Genomic DNA, 26047 nt, shown 5'->3' on the forward strand with positions numbered 1-26047 from the left:
CCAGGGCAAAAGAAAGCTGAGCAACTTTGGGGAAAGCAAATATTTTTTGTAGTAATCACACACACGCAATAATCAAGAGACAAAGAAATTCTCAAACTCTTCAAGTTACGTTCAAAACCCCATCCCTGTCATTTAAGTACCTTCAAAGCAAATCACCAAAGTGGCTGAGCAATCTCTACTGCAATATTTAGTTATGTTTATAAATCCTAAAATCTTTATGGCGCCATTGCTGGCTGGCAACAGAGCAGTTTTTGGTGTTTCTGAAATTGCGGGTGCTTAATTATGTCTTACGATGTTGGTTATCAATAAAGGGTGCATCCATGTCCGAACTCAAAAAAAAAAAAAAAGAAAAAAGAAAGAAAAAAAGAAAAAGATAAAAAGAATATGATCAAATATGATCAAGCTGGTGCATAGATCAGTGCTACACACTAGATTTTGGGTGTATTTTGGTCTGTTAGAAGAAACTGGCTCCCAAAATTTTAAAGAAAAAAAACCTTATATATGTACAAATATAAGGGTAAATACGATGATGTGATGGAATATGACTGTAAAGATGAAAATAATTATAAATGATTTTATAAAAGGAATTGATAGGATAAGAAGCTGATTGAAAAAAGAAAGGAGAGAAATTAAAAAAAAAAGAGAGAGAATGTGATCAGGCAGGAGACTAGAACAAAGCCATACACTAGAGATTTAGGGTGTATTTTGTTCTGTTAGAAGAAACTGTATCCCAAAATTTTAAAGAGAGAACAACTTATATATATACCAAAAATAAGATTAACTACTATGAAGGGATAGAATATGACTCTAAAAATGAAAAATCAAAAAGATTTTTAAAAAAGAGATTGATGTTGCTTGTAAAAGGGAAAAAGAAAAATTCAAAAAAAATATAGTTAAAAAAATTAACTTTGAAAGACTAAAGAATCATGGGAAAAAAGCCATGAATTCTATGTGCAGTATTCCCTTAGTGCTGGAGTTCTGCTGTTCTCATTGATCAGTAAACTTGGTCTTGGCTGGCTGTTCTTGCTGATCTTCTGGGGGAGGGGCCTGTTGCAGTGGTTTCCATATGTTTTTGCCGGAGGGGGAATTGCCCCGCCCTTGCCGGTCCAGGCTAAGTAATCTGCTTGGGTTTGCTCTCGGGAGTTTTTGTTCCCAACAAGCTTTCCATACAGCTTTGGAGGACGAGAGTGAAAATGGCGGCCTCCCAATCTCTGCCCCGGAGGAGCTGAGAACTCTGGGCCCCACTCTTCAGTGAGCCCCCAGAGAAAAGCAGTCGATCACTCCCATCTCCCCGGTCTCCGGCTGTACTCCGTGCTCCCCCGGCCTGTGACCGAGCATTTCTATCTCTGGCACACGATCCCGTGTGGAGTCTCCAAACCCAGCAGATCCCTGCTGTGTGCTCCTGCACTGCTCCTCCCAGCAGAGGAAAGGGAGTCTCCCCGGATCTGCCACTTTTTGGGTCCCTGTTGGAAGAGCAGTGGTCTGACTTTGCCATGGATCACGGTTTATGGCAATGCTGAGCTGAGAGCCTCGGCTCCATTTTTGCAGCCAGCTTCCCCGCTCCGAAACCTGGGAGCTCTGCTGTACTCAGACACCCCTGGTCTTTCTGTGACCCCAAGGGTCCTGAGACCACACTGTCCCATCGAGGGTTCCATCCCCCCTGCTTAGCCACTGGAGTGATGTCCCTCAGCAGAGCAGACTTCTAAAAGTTCCAATTTTGTGCTCTGCATCTCTAACACTTGCTGGTAGCGGCTGAGGGAGACTCCCTCCCCCCACTGTCTATCTTCCCAAATATCCCCTTGGATTCACTTCTCCGCACATCCTACCTTCCAGAAAGTGGTCGCTTTTCTGTTCAGAGAGCTGCTGCTATTCTTTTCTTCGATCTGTTGAGTTCATAGGTGTTCAGAATGGTTTGATCCCTATCTAGCTGAATTCCTGGGACCAGATGAAATTTAGGTCTCCTACTCCTCCACCATCTTAACATCATTAGTTTTTGATGTAGTGTTCCATGATTCATTGTTTGCATATAACACCCAGTGCTCCATGCAATACCTGCCCTCCTTAATACCCATCGCCGGGCTAACCCATCCCCCTACCCCCTCCCCTCTAAAACCCTGTTTGTTTCTCAGAGTCCATAGTCTCTCATGGTTTGTCTCCCCCTCCGATTTCCCCCCCTTCATTTTTCCCTTCCTATTATCTTCTTCTTTTTTTTTTTTTAAGATATAATGTATTATTTGCTTCAGAGGTACAGGTCTGTGATTCATCAGTCTTACACAATTCACAGTGCTCACCATAGCACATACCCTCTCCAATGTCCATCACCCAGCCACCCCATCCCTCCCATCCCCCACCACTCCAGCAACCCTCAGTTTGTTTCCTGAGATTAAGAGTTCCTCATATCAGTGAGATCATATGATACTTGCCTTTCTCTGATTGACTAATTTCTTTTGAATAAAATGCCATCACAATGTAGAGGAATCTTTTACAAAACATGTTCTATACATATTAGAAACTGAGATTTATTTGCAAAGTTGTTCACAAAGGCCCTAATATTCTAAAATATGATCAAAGATAATCGGTGAAGAAGGAATATTATACATTAAGCTATGGTATTTTTTTCAACATCAGTTCATCACAAAAGATTGTAGTTCAACAATATATTCCCTAATATGTGTAAATTTTGACATCTAGATCTTCAATTTTGAATAGTAGAATATTTCCCCAGTTTGGCTTCATTCATGAATTATTTTTGCCTCATAGCCAATCCCAAGTACATTTTTTTCTTTATAGTTTTTTTTTAGTAGGAACGTTGCTTTTATTATATTGGTATGATACACCAAACTTTCCATTTGTATTATCACAATCATGACAAAAATTATCTTCCATGTTAAACTTTTAGTAGAACTTACAATAACATTCACAGTCAAGTCAGATCTTTTACTTGGTGGAATACATTTCAACAGATTTACTTTGATTCCATGAATCAGATGGGAAACAAAACTTTTGTGGTAATTAGCTAAACTGCTTTTCTATTGAAATTTCTGAACACAATATAATAAACAGGTATTACTTACAAGTTCTCTTTCTCATGGAGTGAATATATTAACAGCCCTATCTTTATTATTCACATGTGCGCGCGCACACACACACACACACACACACACCAATACACAAAAACCAAAAACCCAGAGTCTTAGAAAGTAAATAGGTAGATTAACTTAGAATAGTTACTTAACTAAATGAAAAGTCATGCTTTATAGATTAATATATGCCCCACCTCTGCCTGTTCATGTGTTTAGATGTCTTTGGGTGCTGTCTTCTTAAAATGCTGATGCTTCTGTTGCAGATTTGTCTTTTGATTTTAACATGATCAGTACAACTCTCAGGGTAGATGGTAAATAGTGAAATACATTTTGTTTAAATTACAAGCGCATCATCAACTTTCTTGAGAGATGGAAATTCAGAACTTATTACTCTAAACGCACATTTCTGTTTCCTCATGAGATTGCTATCAAAAGATTTTATTACAAAATAAAAAGTACTAGTATAAGCAAAAATCCAATGAACACTTGTGGAGTTATGTTGTACAATTTTTAAAAACTCCACAAAATCCAGAGTATTCGCTACAATCTATACTCTAGCAGGACTGTCCAGCTTCTGTTCCCTCAGCCTCTATTCATGTATGTTCAGCTTATAATTTTCAATATTTCCCTCTGGCCCACAGGATTGGTATTGTGTCAGCCTCAGATATCTCACAAAACTAGGAAGGGGTCATGGAAAAAACTAGACAGCTTGTAAGACCAAGGGACCCACAGGGGCTGATGGGTAGATTTCTTTTCTGACCATCACCACCCAAGATCACATGGAGTTAGCTGTCCCTAGCTGCTTCTCACAGAGCACACTTTATTTGATCAGCTGGTACCCTGCATGCTGTCTTTGAAAAGGAGATAGTAGTTATATGTTCCATCTGGAAAAGATCAAATAAAGAAAGAGTCTTGTTGCTGGTCCTCTTACAGATTTAACCACGTGCTAAACTGAGAACTCCATTCTCAGAACAAATGTCTCTTACTCTGCAAGATGAGCTTATGGCAGAAGCTGGAGGTTGACATAACCCATCCTGGCTTATTTTAATACAATTACTAAATAAAGTTCTTTGTTAAAAGTGAGAAATTCAGGAAATTCTAAATAGTATAGGACACCAGGACAAGTATAATCTGGGACTGACCCAAGCAAACTGGACAACCTGTCTCACTGATGGGTGATGTGAAAGACAAGAGGACCCAGATATTTGAGCTAATGAGAAGGGAAGAAAGAAAAAAAGTGAACTGTTTATGTAATAATTTAGAATCATTGAATTCAAAAGCATTTTTATAATTATTAATTCATTTCTTCATAAGATGAAATTCTTACCCTCTGCTGCTAAGAATTTTTTTAGATGGTACAGTTTTTAAGAGACCAAGTACATTTTTCCTACTGTGTCAGTCTAAGATAGGTGTTCTAATTTAATTACTCTATCTACTAAAATGACAACTAATATAATATGTGGCAATAATCCCCCCACCTTAGGAGGGTGCCATACATAAGTGATTCCACTATAGCTTTGGTGCCAAACTGGAGGTTTAACCCACTAAACTAAATCATTTCCTAGCTATGTGACTTTGGTCAAGTTCTTTAATCTCTCTATGGTTCTAATTCTTTGCTTCCACAATGGGGATATTAAAGATACCTACATAAAGGGGTTGTTATGAGGATTAAATGAATTAATATATGAAGAACTGTTCATATAGTGTGTGGCACATAGAAATCAATCAATAAATGCAAGTTAGTTAAGGTTGTTATTATTGCAATCGACTTTCCTAGAAACTTGGAAGGAGATAATATACTTCTCATGTATTTAATATTATATAAATTAACCATGCTTGATTAGAAATAAAACTTTGATTATTAGACTATACTCCTTACAACTTTTTATAGTCAGTATGAAACAAAACAGGTTTTAGATCAAGAGAGATATCCTATTTTTTGAAGACATGGTACTTACAAAGGCAAAATCTTTATAAATTATGCTGTATGATAGTTTTTATTTTGCGTGAAAATATCACTTCTGCCACACACAGTTAAGATAGAGAGGTGGCAAAATAAATCTAAGTTTTGCTGGCTATTATTTATAAGAAAATAGTATTTGAATGCTGAGAGATACAGGATTTATAAACTAACTTTAACGATTTTGTTTTGAACTAATGATAATAAAAATATATAGATACTCTTAATATTTGAATGATTATAAAGTAAAATAACATGTAGGCAGCTTTATGATATTTATGGGTCTCATACTCATAACTATGGTTCCGTCAGGATGTGATCCCAAACTCTAATTCCTTGGACTGAGCTTTAAATCTCTGCCTGCAAAATCTGGTCTTTCATGGAATTTCAATAACTCAATGAACAGGACTAAGGGAATAAGGGAACCTACTTATCGGGAGAGGTTTTACATTTGTAGGAAGTCTGTTTTCCATGGGTTATATATTTGAAATTATGGGAAAAAATGTAAACCTAAAATTATCCAATGGAATTTGATGGATTCCATTCTTGCGTAGTGTGATTTCAGCAAAGCAGCGATAGCCTGATGATAAAAAATGTAGGTTCTGAAGTCAGACTGCTTGGGTTTGAATTCCGGCTGTCTTACTAACTAGCCATGTGATGTTATGTGACTTAGTTAACTTCTCTGTGCTCACATTGTCTCATCTGTAAAGTAAAAATCACAGAACCTTTCTCATCAATTAGATAATGTGTACTTGAAGTACTTAGCACAGTTCCTGTCACATGGTTAAGTCATTGCCATCATCATCATTTATACCAGTGATTCTCAACCAGTGGTGGTTTTTGCCTCCCAGGGGGGACATTTGGCGGTGCCTGGAGATAATTTTAGTTGTCATGACTTAGGGGAGGCTACTAGCCTCTAGCGGGTTAGAGTGCAGGAGTCTGCTAAAATTCCCACAATGCACAGGATAGCCCTCAAACAAAGAATTAACGGATCCAAAAAAACAATAGTGCTGAGGTTGAGAAACACTGATTTAACTTATTCTGTTGTTGGAAATGAAGTTTAAAGGCCAACAAACATTTTCAAAATGTTGCAAATAATGCTGATTAATCCTAACATTAACTATTTTCTAAGCTGCTGTTAAGCAAACTGTGAGTTACCAAGAATCAGAAATCTCTATAGATATGTAACTATGGGGTGGGAAAAGTTTCTGAAGGAATAATGAAATATATAAGGCAACAAGAGTGTTATACAACATAGACTAAGAAGGTGAGATAGAAGATACTGGACAAACACTAATGGGAACAGGGACTGAGCAAGAAGAGGGGCATCTCAAGAACCTGATTTTAAGTCTCCTGTTCCCTTCCCACCCCCACCCCGGGCTCTGGTGGGTTTATAATTTTTTAGTTAATTTGAAACTTTACATGAGTGAGTGAAAATTTATCCAAACATCATGTATGAATTTTGAAAGCTGTAAAAATTAATATTGCATTACACAATAACTATAGATTATTGCCTTGAAAAATCATGTATTTCATATTGAGGCATTTCCATTTGTGAATTTAGTGAAGATTTGAGGCTGGAAAAATGCAGGGCATTGAGTAATGCCACTTATTAATGTACTCTTATGCCTTTCTGCCTTTACAGTTTTTAACTAAAATGTTCTTGGAGTGATGACATTCTAGTTAGAAAGGGACTCCATTATCCAATCAGTTGTTGTAAATTCTCTAGAGAGTTGTACTTCCAAGAGAACACTGGGAAACTGTTGGCATGGCAACTACTTTTTCCATGACGGAAAAACTTCCTCAAGTGGTAGAGTAGAACTTCATTAGTTCAGGAAAAAAATACCATATGACATGTGGGCAAATATGCTAATGAGTATTCCAGGTGACAGAGAAGGAAAAAATGAAAAGTAAAAAGTCATCAGGAATTTAAAAATCATAATTCTTATTAGATAGATGTTTTGATAAACTTATAGCATGGACATAAATTCATGGATTAAATAACTTCTAAAAAGAGAAATACCACCAACCACCACTACATGTGATTATCAAGATGAAGTACCCCTCTGCAAATTTTCTTGAGGACCTAGAGCTTAGTCTTAAACCCTCAAAGAAGAGGGTTTTTTTTTAATTTTTTTTTATTTTTAAAAAATTTTTTTTAAAGATTTTTATTTATTTGGCAGAGGGAGATACAGCGAGAGGGGGTACACAAGCAGGGGGAGTGGGAGAGGGAGAAGCGCCTAGGCCCCCCGCTGAGCAGGGAGCCCGATGCGGGGCTCAATCCCAGGGCTCCGGGATCATGACCTGAGCCGAAGGCAGACACTTAACAACTGAGCCACCCAGGGAATATACAGATGCTGAAGTTATGAAGAGGGTTCTTTAACTTTATGTTAACTTTATGGAAAGTACTTTTAATGTCATCAAATCTGAAAAGGTCCTCTAATTTCCTACTTAAGACAAGATTGTTTGCTCCATACTTTGTGGAAATCTCATAGAATTCAGAATTAGAAGACTGAGCTCTAGAGTAAACATTATAACCTCTCTGAGCAAAGGTTTCCTTTTCTAGAAAGTGCTATGAGGAACAAATGACTATGTGTATGAATAATGTTTGTTTATCATTTATTCTTGAAAACCATGATATGAAAAAGGTAAAGCAAAGGGTTTGAGAGACACAAATTTGAGCCCACTTCATTTTGATTTTGCTGTAGTTGTTCAAGATCTCTGAGTCTCAGTTTCTGTAGCAGTTAAATGGAGATGAGAATTCATACACATAGTTAATTCATACACAAATGGAGATGAGAATTTATACACATAGCCTCAGTTTCTGTAGCAGTTAAATGGAGATGAGAATTCATACACATACCCAGTGGAGTGCTTCCTAGGTCTTGTCACTTAAATACAACCTTTCTTCCCCTGCTCACAAGAACAGGTATGACACACTTAAAAAAATCTAAAGCTGTATATAAAAGTCTGACTTGCAAAATAAATACTTTAAAATTAGTCTCTTTAGCACCTCCAGTGGATTATGTTTGTTCATATTTATGTGTTTATATTCATCTGTGGCAAAACTGAAAAGGATCATTATATCTATAATTTCCACTGTGAAATGATTATGAACATAAAAATATCATTAGATTAGGTGCTTTTATGAAGATTTTTATTTGAAGTTATTTCCATGTCTTGATAGTTCTTGGTAGTAATATAGCCTGTTATCAATTGATCTTTCTTGTCCCATCCTGCTGCCTTCACCATGATGGGCTTGGTCTGTCCAATCCTCTCAATGTGCCCTCCTTCCCGGTGCCTTCTCTTACATTCCTAACTGAACATGGGATGTACTCTGCTCCAGTGCTTCTCAACTTATATTATCACTTGGCACTTATCAACAGACTGCTTTGTTGTAGATATTTGAGTGGTATATTTCACTAGAAAATTAGAAGTCTCTTTGTGTTAAAGACTGCTTGTTCATCATTACTCTCCACATAGTAGTATAGTGCCCTATACTTATTATGCAATTAAATACTCAATGCACATTTAATGAACATGCAAATTGTGCTATAATGTTTTTTAATCTAGATTCTATAACTGTGGGATTTAATGTCTTACATTCATCTAATGAAAATGCATCTGCTACTATACATATTAGACATTATATATGTACACATTTTAATTTTTGTTTTCTTTGGATGTCACCACTAGAATGGGAGACCCTTAAAGCCAAGAGGGTATGTCTTATATGTTTGTTCATATTTATTTTCCCATTAACTACTGAGCATCAAAATATCTCTTTAGTGATTTAAACTAATGTTCTATAGAAGTCACTGAATTCAGGCTTTATAGATTCCCTCCAAATGGGGCAATATCACATATATATATTCTTAACAGTGAACTGATTTGAAAAGAGGAGAAAAGATAGAAAGCGAAGATGTATTATTGAACACCTACTCTGTGCAAAGCAAAATACAAAGTACTTTGTACTTATAATTGCTATTGACTTGTTTTCTCATTCAATAGTGCTCGATACAGATTCAAAGAATGATACTGTTCATGGGTAAGAGTTAATATAGTTTACCTGTTAAGGTCACATTTACTATGAACCATCAAAATACATCAACTGATTGATAAAAACATTTTCCAAATAGAGTCTGAGTTTGTAGGTAATGGAATGGAAAGATACTTTTATATCTATCGGCAAAAATGTGCACTGCAGCCATCTAATGAACTAATAATAGTTAATGAACAGTCACTGTCTGTATCTTTTATTTTACAATATAGCTGGCAAAGCTAATGCTTTTGGATCCTTCTGAATTAGTGAAAGAAGAAATAGACTCCTACATCTGGAGAAATGTGGTTTGCAGCTTTGTTCTGATTTCTGTATCTAGTGCCAGGTATCCATCACCTGGGTGGGGTGTTGTTTTGGTAAAATAGATCTCATTACTTACTCTCAAAAAAATGTTCTATTTCAGAACAATGCTATTGTTAATGGAACTTTGATTTTAGGGACCAAATGCCAAGAATGTTTTTAAACACACTGTTATCCTTCCCATCAATTTAGATCAGCCAGACATAACAGATGTGAGAAGTTATCTAAATTTTTCAGCAATAAAACTGAGATGATGAAAGCTTTGCTTCCCCTTAGGTATCATCCAGTATTGGTAACCAAGTTGTTTTCATTCTTTCTTTTTTATTGTTTAAGGCTGGAGAACATTAGCCTTGTGATCCTTGCCAAAATTCTATAGCATCATTGTTTGAGACTCACCATATGTGTCTTTGATCCCTGCCCAGTAGGTACCTTGGCTACATGCCAGTTTGGCACTTATTACTATTACTATTTTGATTTTTTCACTTGCTTCTGATTTTATCAATGCTGTCATCATACAAACCCTTAAATAGCCATCTTTGGGACCAAAGGGACTCACAGAATAACCTGTTTTAACTGGACATTTCTCCCCGAAGAACTTGCCACTTGAGAGGATTGATAGTGGTCAATCTACCTAATTTTGGGTTGACTGGTCTCTGGAAGACAAACCCGTCCCCATTCTGTTTTTGAGAGACTTTGTTTAGGATATAGGCAATGCACAACTACGTAATTTATTTTTGTCATTTTATATGGAGAAGAGATAGGGAGAAGGATGGGAGTGGGTAATGAGAACATATGGCTTTAGTCTAGTTTTCTTTCTTATAGATTCGTCAAAATATCAGAACTCTACTGTAAGTTTCTCAGGTTCTCCAAGTAACACTTAGTGTTCTCAGTTCAGTTCACCATCTCCTGGATTCTACCTTTACTTTACTAGAGGTGACCGCAACTCCAGGAACTGAATAATATGTGCAAACACAGTAATCATAAAAAAACAATTTCATGTTAGAATTCTGATAAATATGGGGGACTAAGCTGATGTGAGATATGTATGTCCCTCTCCTCAGACACTGATATCAAGGATGTACCCAGGGACTAAATATTGCCAAGAAGCCCACAGGAGGGTACAGGTCTTTATAGCCAGAGGCTGGGGCTTTTATCACATGGGAATGGGATATCCAATGAGCATCTGAGAAAGGGAGCTAATTGAGCCAAGATCATGAGCTATTGGGTCTCCAAAGACAGTTCCATGTATATAGATGGAAAAGGTTTGCTTGAGCGTGTGAGTGGGAAATGGAATTCCCTGCAAGAAAACTGAAGCCAAATTCCATTGTGCATGGTTTTAAGTTCCAGGTTCATAATATCCTTATGGTACCCCAAGCTAAGATGTTAACAAAAAAATGAATCCCAGAATTGTCAAACCAAACTCACTGGAAATCCCAGCCAAGCCAAAGTGAAGTTATTCTTTAGGGGGTGTACCAATAACCCGTACAAGATCCCCATAGGAAAAAAAAAAGAAAAAAAGCCTTGGGATGCCTGGGTGGCTCAGTCAGTTAAGCATCTGCCTTCTGCTCAGGTCATGATCCCAGGGTCCTAGGATCGAGTCCCACATCGGGCTCCTTGCTCAGCGGGGAGCCTGCTTCTCCCTCTGCCTGCTACTCCCCCTGCTTGTGCTCTCTCTCTGTGTCAAATAAATAAAATCTTAAAAAGAAAGCCTTCACCAAGGATAAACTCGTATTAGTAAATTACCAACCACATGAGGAAATGCTGTATGTATGAAACCAAACTTTGTTAAAAACAAAAACAGAAATTGACAGAAACACAACCATCATGGAAGATTTCCACCACTGTGCTGTTTTTGGAAGATTAGACAATTATTTATACAAACATTCACATGATCATATTCTAGGTAGTCATCTCCCTTTCAAAAATAAGTAAAAGGTTATGCTTTAGAAGATGATTAAAATGATTTTGATTATATATGTATATATGAATATTGCATAGCCATTAGCATAATAGTTTGAAAGAACTTAATTAAGTGTTAAATGAAAAGGGCAGAATAAAAAGCAGAGACAAAAAATGTTAATTTATTTTCTCTCTGAGAGAAAATATGTTAAAATATTTCTAGCATTAGAATGATGGTTGATTTCATTGATATCTTCATGAACCTTTTGTGTTTCCCAAAATGTGTATAATATGGAACAAAATTCAAATGATAGTACAACACAGGAGAGCCCTGAAATTTTGAGAACTGCAAATACTTTAATATTTCTGGAGTTAGGAACTTAAGTTGGAAATGGACAGGAGATGAGACTGGAAAGATAACTGAGTCTCCTCAAGAAAACTTGGGTGTCATTTTAATAAACTTCTCTGCAAAATTATGAGAAATCTCTAAGAATTTTAAGCTGAGAAATATTGATCAGATACATATTTTCAAAAATTGCTCAGGCTATACAGTGTGATTTTAGAATGCAAAATAAAACAGAGAGCCAGACCACTGTAGTAATAATAGCTAAATATTTTATTGGGTGCCTACTATGTGCCAGAGACCATGTGTTGATCACTTTATATATTCTAACTCATTTCATCTTGCAACGGCTCTGTCAGGTAGGAAATTTTATCATCACCCTCCTAAACATAAGGAAACGGAGGCTAAAGAACTTGCTGAAGGTGGCTCAGTTTGTAACTGGTGGAACCAGGCTCCCATCTCGCGTAATCTAAAACCACGGTGAGGGATCTCCCTCACTGTGCTATGGTGGTGCCTTTCATAAAGAAATGTGGCAGAGAGAAGTCAATAGGGGAACTGAGAGAGAAAATGGATGGGTCCAAGATGTTAACATCTCTTCTTGGGAGACTGGATTTTTGGTAGGAGCTTAAGGAGGGAAGGGAGTCAAGAACAATTCAGGAAAGACAGGTACGTGTGAATGTTTTGAGTGAAAAGTTATTTATATTTACTAGAGGAAACAGGAAATTTAATTCCTTTAATTTGCAATGATTTTTTGTATCTTCTTATATTTGAATGATTGAAATGCAATGAAATAGAAATGGCTTTAGTCCTGATGCATAATGAGAGTGGCATAGAGCACAGATCACCATATGCCACACACACGTGATTTTTAACACGTATTTCCTATACTGCTCTGATGGAGCTCAAGTTTCTTAACCTGCATATGGGGAGAAAGAGCTACATTGTCCACCACACGGATTTGCTGTATCTACTCTGATTTCATTTAGAGCTTTCTCGATTTGCATTAACAGAGATACAGATAAAAATTTCATTCTAATGATAAAAAGAAAGATATACACTAACGTAACTTTTCAAATTTATACATTTTCAGTATTCAGAATTAACTTTAACATCAAACTGTACCTTCCAGCAAAAGCCCATCTATTTTCACTCCCTTTCATTTGTGAGAGTAAACATTCTTAAGATACTTGGTCCTTATTATTGTTAATGATTTTTGTATTTACAGGAATTATAGTTTAAATTTTTGATATAGCATTTTCCATATGAAAGGCATTAATTAATGCCTTAAGTAAGTCTGTGTCAACAAATATTTTCATATTTATAAGGCTTTTATGAAAAAAAAACCCACTATATTACTTTGGTGAACTAACTGGGATATGATATTTTCTGAAGACCTTCCTATTTAGAAAAGTATTAAGCAGTAAAGTTTACTTCTAGGTGTTCTTTATAGCAAAGGAACGTATAGTATTTGGCTTATTTCAAAAGTCATATTCTGCAAAAACTTAGACTTCACTAATAAATGTCAAAACTATTTCAAGTTTTGAAGGACTGACTCCATTCTGAAGGTTACCTTGTTTACTGTTGTTCAAATTGGTCCTTTCAAATTCTTTCAGAAACTATTTCCCTGTTACAGTATTACAACAGGGAGAGAAAAAAAAAAGATAATAGGCATTGGTGCAACCTGAATGCATTTCAGCTGTGGAGGAAAAATAATTAACAGTTGAGCTCTGCTAAAAACAACATAGAATAGATTTAGCCTTATGAATACACACCTATAAAATAGTCACTTTCAGGTAAATAATAATTGGAATTTTTTGTGTGTGCTTTAGGAGTTTTAAAGGCATCCAGTACTTGCATGACTTCACTTTGGCAGCTCAGGTCATGTTCTCCAAGTTAAACCTCCTTGGTCAAAGCTGTGAGGTCTCAGATCCCCTTACCCTCTTTGCCCTTTCCAATGCTATTCCACTGAGGATCTACATGATACCTCTCCCATTCTTTGCCTTTTCCTGTCCTTAGCTGCTTTATTTCTATTGCTGGTGGAAGTCTCACCACTCTCCCAAGTAGTAATGATTGTTCCCTTATTCTGGGTGTTAAATTCCTTCTAAGTGTGTTTATACTATGTTTTACAAGATAATCTTTGGATCCTTCCATTTGGTTGTGCAACATCAGCCAGCTTCTGATTTCTCTTTGCTGCAGCAACTGGTAGAGCTGACTGGTATGCCTGGCCATGAACACTTGGCTGCATAAGACTGGTCTTTTTTTTTTTTTAAGATTTTATTTATTTATTTGTTAGAGAAAGAGCACTTGAGAGAGCACAAGCAGAGGGGAGCCCAAGGCAGAGGGAGAAGCAGGCTTCCCGCTGAGCAAGGAGTTAAGAATTCACGAATACACTTTTGATGGTATGGAAGGCAATACCACTATGTACTTTTGCTCTTGTATAACAATGGCCATGAAATCCGTGGCTAGTACTCAATCCCAGGACCCTGCGATCATGACCAGAACCGAAGCCAGACGCTTAAACCACTGAGCCACCCAGGTGTCCCAAGACTGTTCTTGATGAATGTCTATTCAGTTGCAAGCTGCTGAACCCACTCTGAAGAGTTTTAGAGTGGGTCCAGGTGATGTACCTGTGCCTGTGAAGGAGAGGAGGTAAGGAAATGGTCTGTTCCAGGACCATCTTCCCAACCCCTTCCACACCAAAGATTATTCCTATTCTAATATCCTAAGGATTTATGTAGCATTTTTAGTTCCAATGAATTTAGGCTTTAGGGCTTCAACAGTTTTGAGCCATGCATCTCTTAAGCAACTCCATTCCAGTTCAGTGCTTAACTTGTAGTACCAACTTAATGACAATTTACTGACTTATCCAAGTTATCTGTGACATCTCCCCCAATGTAGTACTTTGTATATTTTCTTCTTTATTAGGCTGTGTTTTAAGCTTGCAAATGAGCTCAACATATTTTAAAATCGAGCTTATTGTTGTCAAGCACAAACTCAAGTGAGTTCAATGCTGGACAAATCTACATTAAGCATGAGTCTGCAGCTGGAAATGAGCAAACGCACCGGCACTAAAACGCAGGCGCCCTTCCTTTTATTTACACCCTTTCTCTTAGGATCTGAACCAGGTGAGAAGTCGGTAAGTGGGGCTTGTGCAGAGAGCCCCGCAAGCTCAGCGCAGTAAGGAAAATGCGCCACACCTGAACATCCTTGGGCTCAGTTCCTTTTCTTCTCCGGTTCCGGGTGCTGCGGACGTCTGCCGCAGGTGCCTCCCGCACTCCCTGCCCCGGGCGCCGCCGCGAGTGTGGCCCGCTCCCCACCCTCTCGGCGCCGACGCAGTGCGCGGAGCAGGGCCGGTGCTCGCAGCCGGTGGCCCGGAGGGGCGCGCTCTGGGCTGGCGCAGCTCGCTCCGCATCCCTTTCCTCCCGGCTCCTGGCGCCCTCCTATCTCCGTCTGCAGTCCCAGGCCCCGCCATGGGGAATGTGCCATCTGCGGTGAAGCATTGCCTCAGCTACCAGCAGCTTCTCCGGGAGCATCTCTGGATCGGGGATTCAGTGGCTGGGGCGCTCGACCCTGCGCAGGTACCACCTCGCGGCCCAGGGTGTCCCCACCCTTTTGCACACAGCCGGCTGGTCTCTCTCCCTGTTATGTCACCACCGCACCGCAGGGCCCTCCCTGCAGCAGTTCGGTCTTGTTAGGCCTCACCTCTTAAAAGGTTCCCCATCATCTCTGTGCTGTGAACATGTAGACCCACCTCTATAGCTCAGACCCAGCAAAATCCCTACCTGTGGCCTTTTGCAGGACGCCTAGAGGAAACTGCCGCTTCTCTGTTTTTCCCTTGGAGGGGCTGCATTATACAATATGCGTATCTCTTGGCTTTCCTCCAGGGATAGTGCCTTTATTTTCAGTTCCTTCCCTGTACCGTGTAACAAAGGGGACAATGTGTGGCAGAAAGAGCAATGAAGCCAACATATATGGCTAGGAAAACATCGTAGGGTGAAATTATCTAGCATATCATTAATTATCCCTAATGTATTTATGCTTCAACACACTTGAATAAGCTTGAAAAAAATTGTAAATAACAGCAATTGCAAACCAAAATTGATGCCCCTGTGATTCCCGAATGCTTTAAGACAATAGGCAACTTGATTGGATCCACGTGTTTGCAGCTTAATGCATTCTCAAACAAATGGCAGGTAAATGAAAAAAGAAATTTGCTTTTCCTTTAAAAGAGCTCAAAATTTAAAATTTCACCAAGTAGTAACAGTGACAATTGTTATGTGAATGTTAAAGCATGGAAAAATGAAGGGGCAGTATAAGGGTTTCACTCTTTCTTGATTTTTTGCTGGACGCAAAAATGTTCATCCCTGATTCATCTTGTGAACAGCATAATAACTTGGGTTAATTATAATATTTCAGTGGGTAAACATAATCTGACTATGTGGCTTTAGATCAGCTCTTCTAATACTAGGTATCCATTTTTCCTGTAGTTTTACATTTAGCGTATTCTCAGCTTAGTGTATCAGTATGTGAAATTGTGATCTTAGTTCTACAAATAGGAATTCAGCATTTGTGGATTCTTTCAAAACCAATCAGAAGATACATTGCTCCTCATTACTTAAAAGATGGTCATGGTCATCTGGCTTGAAGTCTGTTGCTGAAAATGCACGAGAGGGAGAGTTATTCTCATATATTCACATGTCTATTTAATTTTTCTACATTCTGATTTGATTTTTTGCTATTATAACTTTGTTTTTATAACCGTTTTTTAAACTTCCATATTCAGTCTGTTAGAGAATCAGGAATCCTCTTTTCTTCCCTGAGACTTTGCGTGATGTTTGTTGCTGTGTTAACATTGTATTTCTCTCCCTCATGTTCTGATTTGTGAGCTGTGGGGGCAGTGGTGGAGACTAGGCTGCTACCTGAGGATGTCTACTTTGCCCTGTTAAGATGTGGAAGCAGGTCATCAAAAATGATAAGGAGTGTGAGAAACAGCTATACCTTCACTAAATAGTGACTTCTTTGCCTGGGAAACTCTTACTCGTTTTTCAAACACAGCTTAAATGTTACTTCCTTTAACCAACTCTTTGCTCCACCCAGAGTTAATGCCCCATTTCTGTGCTTCCATGGCATTTTAGGCATCATTCTGTTTCAGTCCCACTCGTTGAATTGTAGTTTTTTATATCTTGCCTTATTTGAACTCAGCACCATTGACATCTGACACTTGACTCATTGAAATTGATCTTCCTTGGCATCTGTTTAATAACACCTGTAACTGCTTTAAGCCCTACGGAGTCTCTGGTTCCTTGGTCTGGCACCAGATGGACTCAGTGGCCTATCGCTGTCTGGTAAATGACCAGGTTCCTCATGACTTTGTATCCACACTCACGGTTTCGGTTACTATTTATATATTCGTGGTCTCCAGATTTATATTCCTGTCTCCCTCTTCAGCCTCTCACTGGACATAATCACTTGGATATTTCAAAAGCACTTCAAACTCAACATTTCCGAAATTGGATTCACGTTCTCCTTCCTTCAACCCCAGACCTTCTCCAGTATTTGCTATCACAGGAAACCATCACAATCTGTTCAGTTCTATATGCCACAAGGCAAGAGCTTTTCATTTTCATTTCCCCACATCCAAAGTATCACTAAGTCCTGCAATTTTACCTCTTGAATTTCTCTCAAATCCATCTTTTTTTCCAACTTTACTCCTAGTATCAATTTTAAAATAGCATTCTCTCTCATGGACTACTGGGTGATTGCAGTCCTTCTTTAACACCCATGTAGCCAGTTGGGAGATGTTATCTATTTCAAATGGAATCCTGCTGACCCCCGTTTTATAGCCTTGTATGCATTTCTATTACTTTTAGGAATGAACACCAAAACTTTCAATGTGTCTCTGAAGCTTTCCCTGTTATTTGCATTGCATTTCTCTATAATATCATCTTAAGGTATTCTCTTGTTCTTGCCACCGTGGCCCTCTTTGAATTCTTAATAATGTTTCCTCTGGAGCCATGGTCTTTGTTTTCCCCTCTGTTGGGAAGACTATTTTTAACAAATTCTGTTCACCCTTCAGATCTTAACTCAAATGTTACCTTCTCATGAACTGTTTCCCAGACTCTTAAGGCAAGCAGCTCTTGTTATCCTATATGGCTCAGTACATAGTTCATTATATATAATATGAATTGCCTATTTTTGTGATTATTTGATGTCTAGTTCCCTACCAGAGTCTAGGCATCATAAAAGTAAGGGAAACACCCACCATTCTCAGCAACTAACAGAATGTCTGGTTAGTCTTTCACGGCCAGTAAATACTTAATGAACAAATGAGTGAATGTTTATCTCCTGCTTATGGGGACCATGAAATTCTTCGTAGCTCTTGCCAAATCGATGATTGGTACATTGTGGTACAATGAAAAATATTAGTTAAGTGAATGCTAATGTGATGATAATGAATACTTGACGTCAATATAGTTTGGTCTTAGTGATAGAAGATGGATATTATTCCTGTTGGTGTCTTACCTTTTCATCTCACAGGAGTTAGGCTTTGATGGGGAGAAGAGCTGAAAATGGATTCTGGGGGGGTGTTGATGAGACAGCACAGTGCTTAACAAATCATTGTAAAATCTGGCAGAGAGAATCATGAGCAGGACCTCTGGAATTTGAAACAATTTTGTAACTGTTGGGACAGATAGAATATTATATTTTGAAAGAATCCTGTGCTAGGCAATAGAAGATTGGAAACCTAGATATTTTTTGGCTACCAATTCATCCTGTGAATTTGTGCAGGCAATATCCTGGCTAGATCTTAAAATTTCAGTTTACATGTGAGAGATAATAATATATCCCTGATAAATTATTAGGATGAAAAATAAATACTGGGTGTATGTATGTGTAAAAATAGACACACATACGTTTGAAGTTTAACAATTTATTATCCAATACAAAATAGGTCAGTGTGAATAAAAGGTTTATTGTACCACAGCTCCACAAATTAAATTTTTGAGTCTCTAATTTTTTGCTAATGACAGTGATTTTGCAGAGGATTCCTTTCATAGACCAGGAGGTTAAAATTGATCATCCTATGGTTCAAGCTATCTTTTCAGGCCTGTTTTATTTTCTATGTTTGTCTCTGTTAAAATTGGTATGAAGAAGCTGGCTTAATTGGTATATTTCAAGGTTTTGATTAAATGTAAGGTGCCTGGTAAAGCAATTCCTTTTTGATTTGCAAGTGCTGCTAAAGCAGTAGCTAAATTTTTTTCATATATTAATACCCTGTGTGACAATAAAATTCTCCAGGGCCTAAATTCTAATACAATATTTTAAATGCAGTAGATGTATAGAAGCAAAATTGTAGGTTATGTGACATTAAACTTATAGTTATTGTATATTATATCCTGAATCCTTTAAGTTACATTTGCTCTCAGCAAAAATTATGATTCAAAGAAAGTATTTGGTATTAAAAGTTTTCAGGAATCTAACCTAAATATATTTCTGCATAAATTTAATCTGAGGATAATGTGACTGTATGCTTTTTAGTTTGCAGCTCTGCAGTTGTTAGTACATTTACTAAGTACTTTAGGATGACTGGGGAGGAATTTTCAGAAAAGAACCAAGGTACCATCCCACTGTTTTTTTTTTTTTTTTTAATTTGTCTCAAGTAAGTGTTCTTTTTCCCCCCTTTTTTCCTCCTGTTATGCTTTTTCCCCGCTTTTTTCTCCTTTTATAGCTTCTTTTGAGTGACATAATTTTGTTCATTTTTTCCCCCTGCCATGGCTTAATTATATATTGTTTTTACTATACTCTTTGTTGCTATATATAAGATGTCAACACATGATCTGGACTTACTAAAAATATTATATAAATTGGTATCTTTGCAACTTATTAAACATGCAAATATAGTATTTTAGCTCCATTACTGACTTCCACTTTTCATATTATTGTATATGTTAGTTTTATATCTGTTGTCTATATGTATATAGTTGATATACATTTTATATTTAGAATATATTTCTTTCCTTTAGTCTTCCTTTCTTCATCCCCATTTTTCCATCTGAAATTATTTTCCTTCGTCTAGAAGTAGTTTTTTTTCCTACATTCTTTAGTAAAAATATGATTTTTTTTCATTTTTGTTTGAAATTACATTTATTTTGATAAATGATGTACATAATTGTAAGTTAATACTGGCCATAAATATATAGTCCACATAAAGAATTAAAATGCATGACAACAGCACAAAATGTAGATTTCTCAAGAGAGGTAATGGAAGCCAGAGACAATGAAATGAACTGTTAGTCTTATTTTTGCTTCTTTGATGATAATGAGTCTTCTCGTTGTCTTTGGTTTTTCACAGTATGACTATGATATGTCTAGATTTAATTTTCTTTGCATTTGCCAGTGGTTTGTAGCATTTTTTGAATCTATGGCTCCATGCTTTATTGGCTTTCATAGATTTTAGAAAATTTTCAACCATTTCTCCTTAAGTATTGCTCTGTTTCTTTTTTAATCCCTCCACTTGGGCTTATCATTTGAAAAATCTTAGAACTTTCCCTGTGCTCCATCTATTTCTTACACTCATTTTTGTCTTTGTCACCTTTTTTTCTCCATGTTCAGTCTGAATATTATCTTCTCACTTGTATTCCATTTCACTAATTCTCTCTTCAGTTGTAATTTGCTGTTAATCTAATGTATTGAGTTTAATTTTATATTTTTGAGTTGATGCATTTCTGTGTTTTTCAAAACAACTTTTTTGTTCTTTGCCACAATTTTTCATCTTGTCATGAACGCTTGAGTATTAGTGTTATTTTTAAGTTCCATGTCTGATAACTCCAATATTTGGATCTCTAGTGGGTCTTACTTATTTATGTATCTTTCCTCTTGGAATGCTTACCGATTTTTGGGTGTGTGTTAGACACCTGAAATGAAAATTATAGACCTAATTTGAGACACCTCAAATTATCCTTCTCCAGAAAGGGTTCTTCCCCCACCCCCGCCCCATTTACCTACTTCCACTTGTTTGCCCTCCCTGCCCCACTTCCACCTCTGGCAACAATCTGTTCTCAGTATCTATGAGTTTACTTTTTTTAGATTCCACATATAAATGATACCTCACTGTATTTGTCTTTCTCTGCCTGACTTACTTTGTTTAGCATAAAGCCCTTAATGTGTATCCATCTTGTCACAAATGACAGGATTGTTTTAAAGCTAAAAAATATGCCTGTGTATGTCTACTACATCTTATTCATCTGTTGATGGACACTAATGTCGGCTATTGTAAATGATGGTGCAGTTAACATGAGGGTGCAGGTACTTTTTAAATATAGTGATTTCCTTTCCTTTGGATACTTAGAAGTAGAATTGCTGGATCATATGGCAGTTCTATTTTTAATTTTTAGAGGACCCTCCATATTGTTTTCCAAGGGGCTGCACCAATTTATGTTCCCACCAATGGTCCAGGAGGGATCTCCCCTCCCCCCACACCATCCTTCACAACACTTATTTCTTGGATTTTTTAAAGTAGCTGTTCTAATAGTTGTGAGATACAAAAAGGATTATCTTTAGCTTTTAGCAAATAGTATAAGGATAGCTTACCTTAATCCAATCAGATGCTTAGCTGATTTGAGTCTGGGCCTACTTTGTGAGGATTTGTCTTTTTCTCTTCACCCTTTCATTTTGTCACTGTTCAGGGGTTCTAACTGAAAAACCTAGTGTGTTTACCAGGGTATCTCCTAGTTGGGACCTAAAATCAAAGTATTTTCTCCTTAGCCTCTAAGACTTCTAGAAGTTCTGATGATCTTCTCAACTGCTAGTATTGAATTGACAAATATTTCAAGAGGAAGTCATGATCGATGTTGGTCTTACCACTTTGTTTTTCTTCTGCATATATATATTTGGTATATTGGCCACTTAAGTACTCACTACCTTGGCAACTCTCTGAGACTATCAAACAAGTGTTTTCATTAATATTTTGTCCAGATTTTCTGGTTGTTCTCAGAAATTCACTCTGAACAAGCTAGTTGAAATACAGTATAAGAGGAAAATGTAAGAAAACAAAACAATTATGCAATGTAATTGGAGTTGTAAAAATATATTAATTTACCATATTACAAAAATTTTGAGGTAGTTATGTTCCAGGTAATATACAAACTGTTTAGAGTAACTATCTTCCCAGCTTTGAGATATAATTAACATATAACATTGTATAAGTTTAAGGTGTACAGATTTGATACACTTATATATTGCACGATGATTACCACCTTAGCATTAGCTAGCATATGAGTTCCATAACAATTTACAATTTCCTTTTTGTGGTGAGAAAATATAATAACTACATCCTTAGCAAATTTCAAGTATATAATGCAGTATTATTAACTGTAATCACTATGCTATACATTAGATTCCCAGAACTTATTTATCTTACAGCTGAAAGTTTGTATAGAATAATAATTTAAAACTCAAAAAAGGAATTCAAAGATTGGCTGCTTTATGAGAAACTAATACTTCATGGAAAAACAGACTATTGCAATGGTTTTCACTATAAATAAGAATTATGAAAGAGAAGAGATTTTAAAAATAAGAAAAGTTATGCTCAACTTCAATATCTGGCTTTAGAGAAGCAACATACTATTTACTCCTGTGTGACATAGTTCAGTAAAGTTTGTTCAATGAATGATTAAATGGATAGTCCCCTTATGGTATTTTATGTCTATTGATAAAAGTTTATCTCAAATCTTTTTTTTTTTTTCTTATGGACATGGAGTTGGTAAACAAATTTTATTATTGTCATTAGCCTTTTCTTTTTAATCTTTTATATTGCCTTATTTCATTCCTGGTTAACTATTTCTCTTTTTTTGTTGATTCCTAAGCCTTGGTAGAAATCGACATATTTTATCAGTTGATTTGAAAAGTATTTTGTAGGGGGTGCCTGGGTGGCTCAGTTGGTTAAGCGACTGCCTTCAGCTCAGGTCATGATCCTGGAGTCCCGGGATCGAGTCCCACATCGAGCTCCCTGCTCAGCAGGGAGTCTGCTTCTCCCTCTGACCCTCTTCCCTCTCATGCTCTTTCTCATTCTCTCTCTCTCAAATAAATTAAAATCTTAAAAAAATATTTTGTAGGTTTGCAGATCCTCTCTTCTATACGTGTATGTTTGTATCTTTGTGCATATGTATGACGTGCTAACAACTGATTTCTATTTTTTGAAAAAAATCCTGCATTTCTGTTTTCTGAATTAACATTTTTAGTTTTCTTTATTTGAATATTTAGCTCATGTAATTTTAGTCATCTTAAGAATGCCTTAAGACAGTTCACGTCCATTTCTCTGTCATTTTGCTTTAAATTGTGTCTCTTATAAGCTGAGCTGCTTATCTGATTGTCTCTATCCTTAATTAGGTGAATTTACCTTTAATTACATGTGATTATGTGTGACTCTTGATATGTTTATCCTATTTTCTGCCATATCTATCAGCCTCACTCACCACTTTATATTTCTTATATTTGAGGCTATTTATACTTTTTTGGTGTTCTTATTTTATATTTAAATTAATGTGCTTGTTTGGAACAAAAGATGTATTTCACAGAGTGAACTCCTTCATATTGAGGAAAATGTCTGTTTCATTATTCTTACACCTTGGGTCCTCAGCATGTTACCAGGTATATCGCCGTTCTCAAGACTCTTTGTTAACCTAAGATCTCTCACAGGTAGGTGGAAGTAGAGTTCCAAAGACTTGTAGTACTGACGAAGCCTAAGATTTTAGTCATGGCCCCAACAAAATTAGAAAGTTGAAAATACTTGTGGTCAGAATCTTAATAAGTGAGCAGTCACAAACAGTAATAAGCCCTTTGTATGACCATGTGAATTAATGGCTCAACTAAAGTAAAATCTAGTAAATTTCAGTGGAAATCGAATATTGGATGGAAGGTTCACCAGGACACTGAGTAAACTGCAGAATAATGTCAAAATTGGGGAGTAAGAAAACAATGGCAAACTAAGTTCTAATGGCTTTGGTATATAAGGGATACAAGTCCTCAAAAAGGGCTAAAGGACCGTATGGCCAAATCACATGGATCTCAAAGGAACAGGAGTTTTCGTACAAATAAAGAGTGACAGTTTTCAGGAAGTAATAGAAACTGCAGATACCATCCATACTTCACATGTTGATTCCCAACTAGTGAATGGTGAGACCAAGAGCAGAAACCCTATGGTTGAACTGGCTTGGTCTCTGTACAGTTGGGAAGAATGCTCCCATGTATACTTCATCCCAGGCATACTGCATCTAAGATGCAGCCTTTTTATTCCTTTTTCATATTTTACTTTTTAATCAATTAAGATACATTATTTTGTATGAGTTCTCTATTCAGAGTACTTCCATAGTTTTAGAGCTACCACTGTGAAGTGTTCAATATGTGCTAGGTCCTGCCTAACTGCTTTCTGTACAAAACCTCATTTAATCCTCCCAACAATCCACTTTATAAACTAAATATTTGGGATGCAGAAAAGTAAAATTTGTTCATGTTCCACAGCTAATGACTAGCAGAGCTCGGAACGAAATTCAGGCAGCTCTAGTTTCAGAGCCCCCAATTTTTACTACTAGATCGGTGTTTCCTCGACTTTTCTGGTGATAAGATTCACCCTGAGGTGTTTATTAAATGTACCAGAAATTCTTATTCAGTAGCTCTGAGTTGGAGCCAAACTATCACTGTTTTTACTTTGTTTTGTTTTGTTTGATTTTTGAAAATCATGTGCCCGGTGAGACTGCCACCCCTCCGCCCCCTCCCCCCGCCGTATCTGCTTTCAGAGGGTCTGCTGTCATATCATGTTTTTTTCTAATCTGTCTTTCCAGAGCTCCTGGCTGCTGTCCAGGAAAGACTCCTATGAGTTTCAACTTCCCTTCTGTCCTCTTTGAGGTTGAGACTAGAGTTCTGCCTGGAATAGAATTGCATTGGATACAAAAGGAAAAACAACTTGGTTTCCAATAAATTTCCTGTTCCCTTCAATCTCCAATACTTTCTGTCCTTGGATTTCTGTTGGCTCCTGTATTTCTTGCTTTCTCTTATTCCAGCTGGCTTTCACATCCTTCCCTCCCCCCACTCTATGCTCTTGTTTTTTTCATTAGCTGTGAGCTCCTCCAAGTCCTCTGGCTTTCTTTATGCTTATTCACTCTGTGCTGTAACTTTCCCTGACCCTTTCTTCTCTCCTTGACTCTCCCTTTCCAAGTTTAGCTTTTATTTTTGTTTCTTTTTATTTTTCCTCCTCAACTAGGGGGCTAGACTGTGCAGAACCACGACTTTATGGGTCACTGTCATGGAACAGATCATAGTAAAAGAGCTAAAGCAGAATCGTGTTTTTGGGGAATATTATTTTTAACAGAAATTCTGATTTGAAAGTGATTGTCCAGCCTGCTTGAAGCCCTAATAATAAAAGCAGCATATAGATTCCCAGTTTCCTCCTGCCAGTCTCTATTGTTAGTCTAAGTGGGAGATGCAAATTGGCTGTTTCACAGGTGAGCAAAATTTAACCTCTGGAAATATTTTGTTTGGTCAAGACTACACTGAAAAGATAAGTACATAGAAATGCCTTAAGCAGGACTTGCACTCTTTATTTGTATACTTAGCTGCCTCTGGCACCCGGATTATCTTCCTGTGCTGGTGGATGTTTGATTTTGTTATCCTTGGTGGATAGTTACATGGGGATGCTTTAATGAACATGGTTCTCAACAACCATCCAGGACATTTCTGAACGTTGGCAAATTTTCAACACTATAGACCCTAATCCTAATTACTCGACAGGCAGGAGTTAAGTCTTTAAATTCCCAGAAATTTGCCATCTTCCCCTTTGGATGATCTTCCTTTTCTGAGTGATCAAAATTCATTCCTAAGTGAACACTGAGGTGTCGTTGCATTTCTTCTACATCTGACCAATTTGGGGCCAATTTTTATGTTCTTTTCTTTGGAAAATAATACTGGTTGGCAGATCTCGTTCCCAAAACATGCATTCTAGAATCAGACTTCATATGAAGAGACTTTTATGTGAAGGTAATTTAGAACATTATTCAAGTTTATGGTTGTTTATATTTTTTAGACTTTCCTCATTTATATGAAAGCCTAGTAATAATGTAAAGGAAAGCCAAGTAGTGGGCTCTCTGAAAAATATAAAGTGTAAACAAAAACTACTTTCTACATACGTGATGAAGGGACCAGAGCTGTGCATTACAAACATGATTTTGATAAGAGGAGTTGATACTTCCTTCCCTGGTTTAGAGAGAGGAAGGGCTGAGCTCCAGCTCTCGGATGCTGGCAAGGTGCTAAGGACCCTGGTGGGCAAGAAAGGGAGATAGAAGCACTAGAGCTTCCATCCCAACAGCACTATTCAGGCCATGTGTTCATTTTTCATTGCTGTCTCCGAA

At 37.2% G+C, this 26047-nt stretch overlaps 1 protein-coding gene across 3 annotated transcripts in view; it reads left to right on the plus strand.

Annotated features, from left to right (window-relative positions):
* Positions 1–15115: 15115 nt before the first annotated feature.
* The window catches only part of HMGCLL1 (3-hydroxy-3-methylglutaryl-CoA lyase like 1), a 182765-nt gene continuing 171833 nt past the window's right edge, over positions 15116–26047 (plus strand). For all 3 annotated transcript variants that reach the window (XM_088024344.1, XM_028097866.1, XM_028097867.1), the window contains exon 1: positions 15116–15223. In XM_088024344.1, the coding sequence (XP_087880470.1) occupies positions 15116–15223 (108 nt within the window). The remainder of the gene's footprint in view (positions 15224–26047) is intronic.

The sequence above is a fragment of the Eumetopias jubatus genome, unplaced genomic scaffold, assembly GCF_037043125.1.
Source record: "Eumetopias jubatus isolate StellerSeaLion01/CBP00866 unplaced genomic scaffold, mEumJub1_p1.0 scaffold_6, whole genome shotgun sequence".
NCBI classification, from domain to species: domain Eukaryota; kingdom Metazoa; phylum Chordata; class Mammalia; order Carnivora; family Otariidae; genus Eumetopias; species Eumetopias jubatus.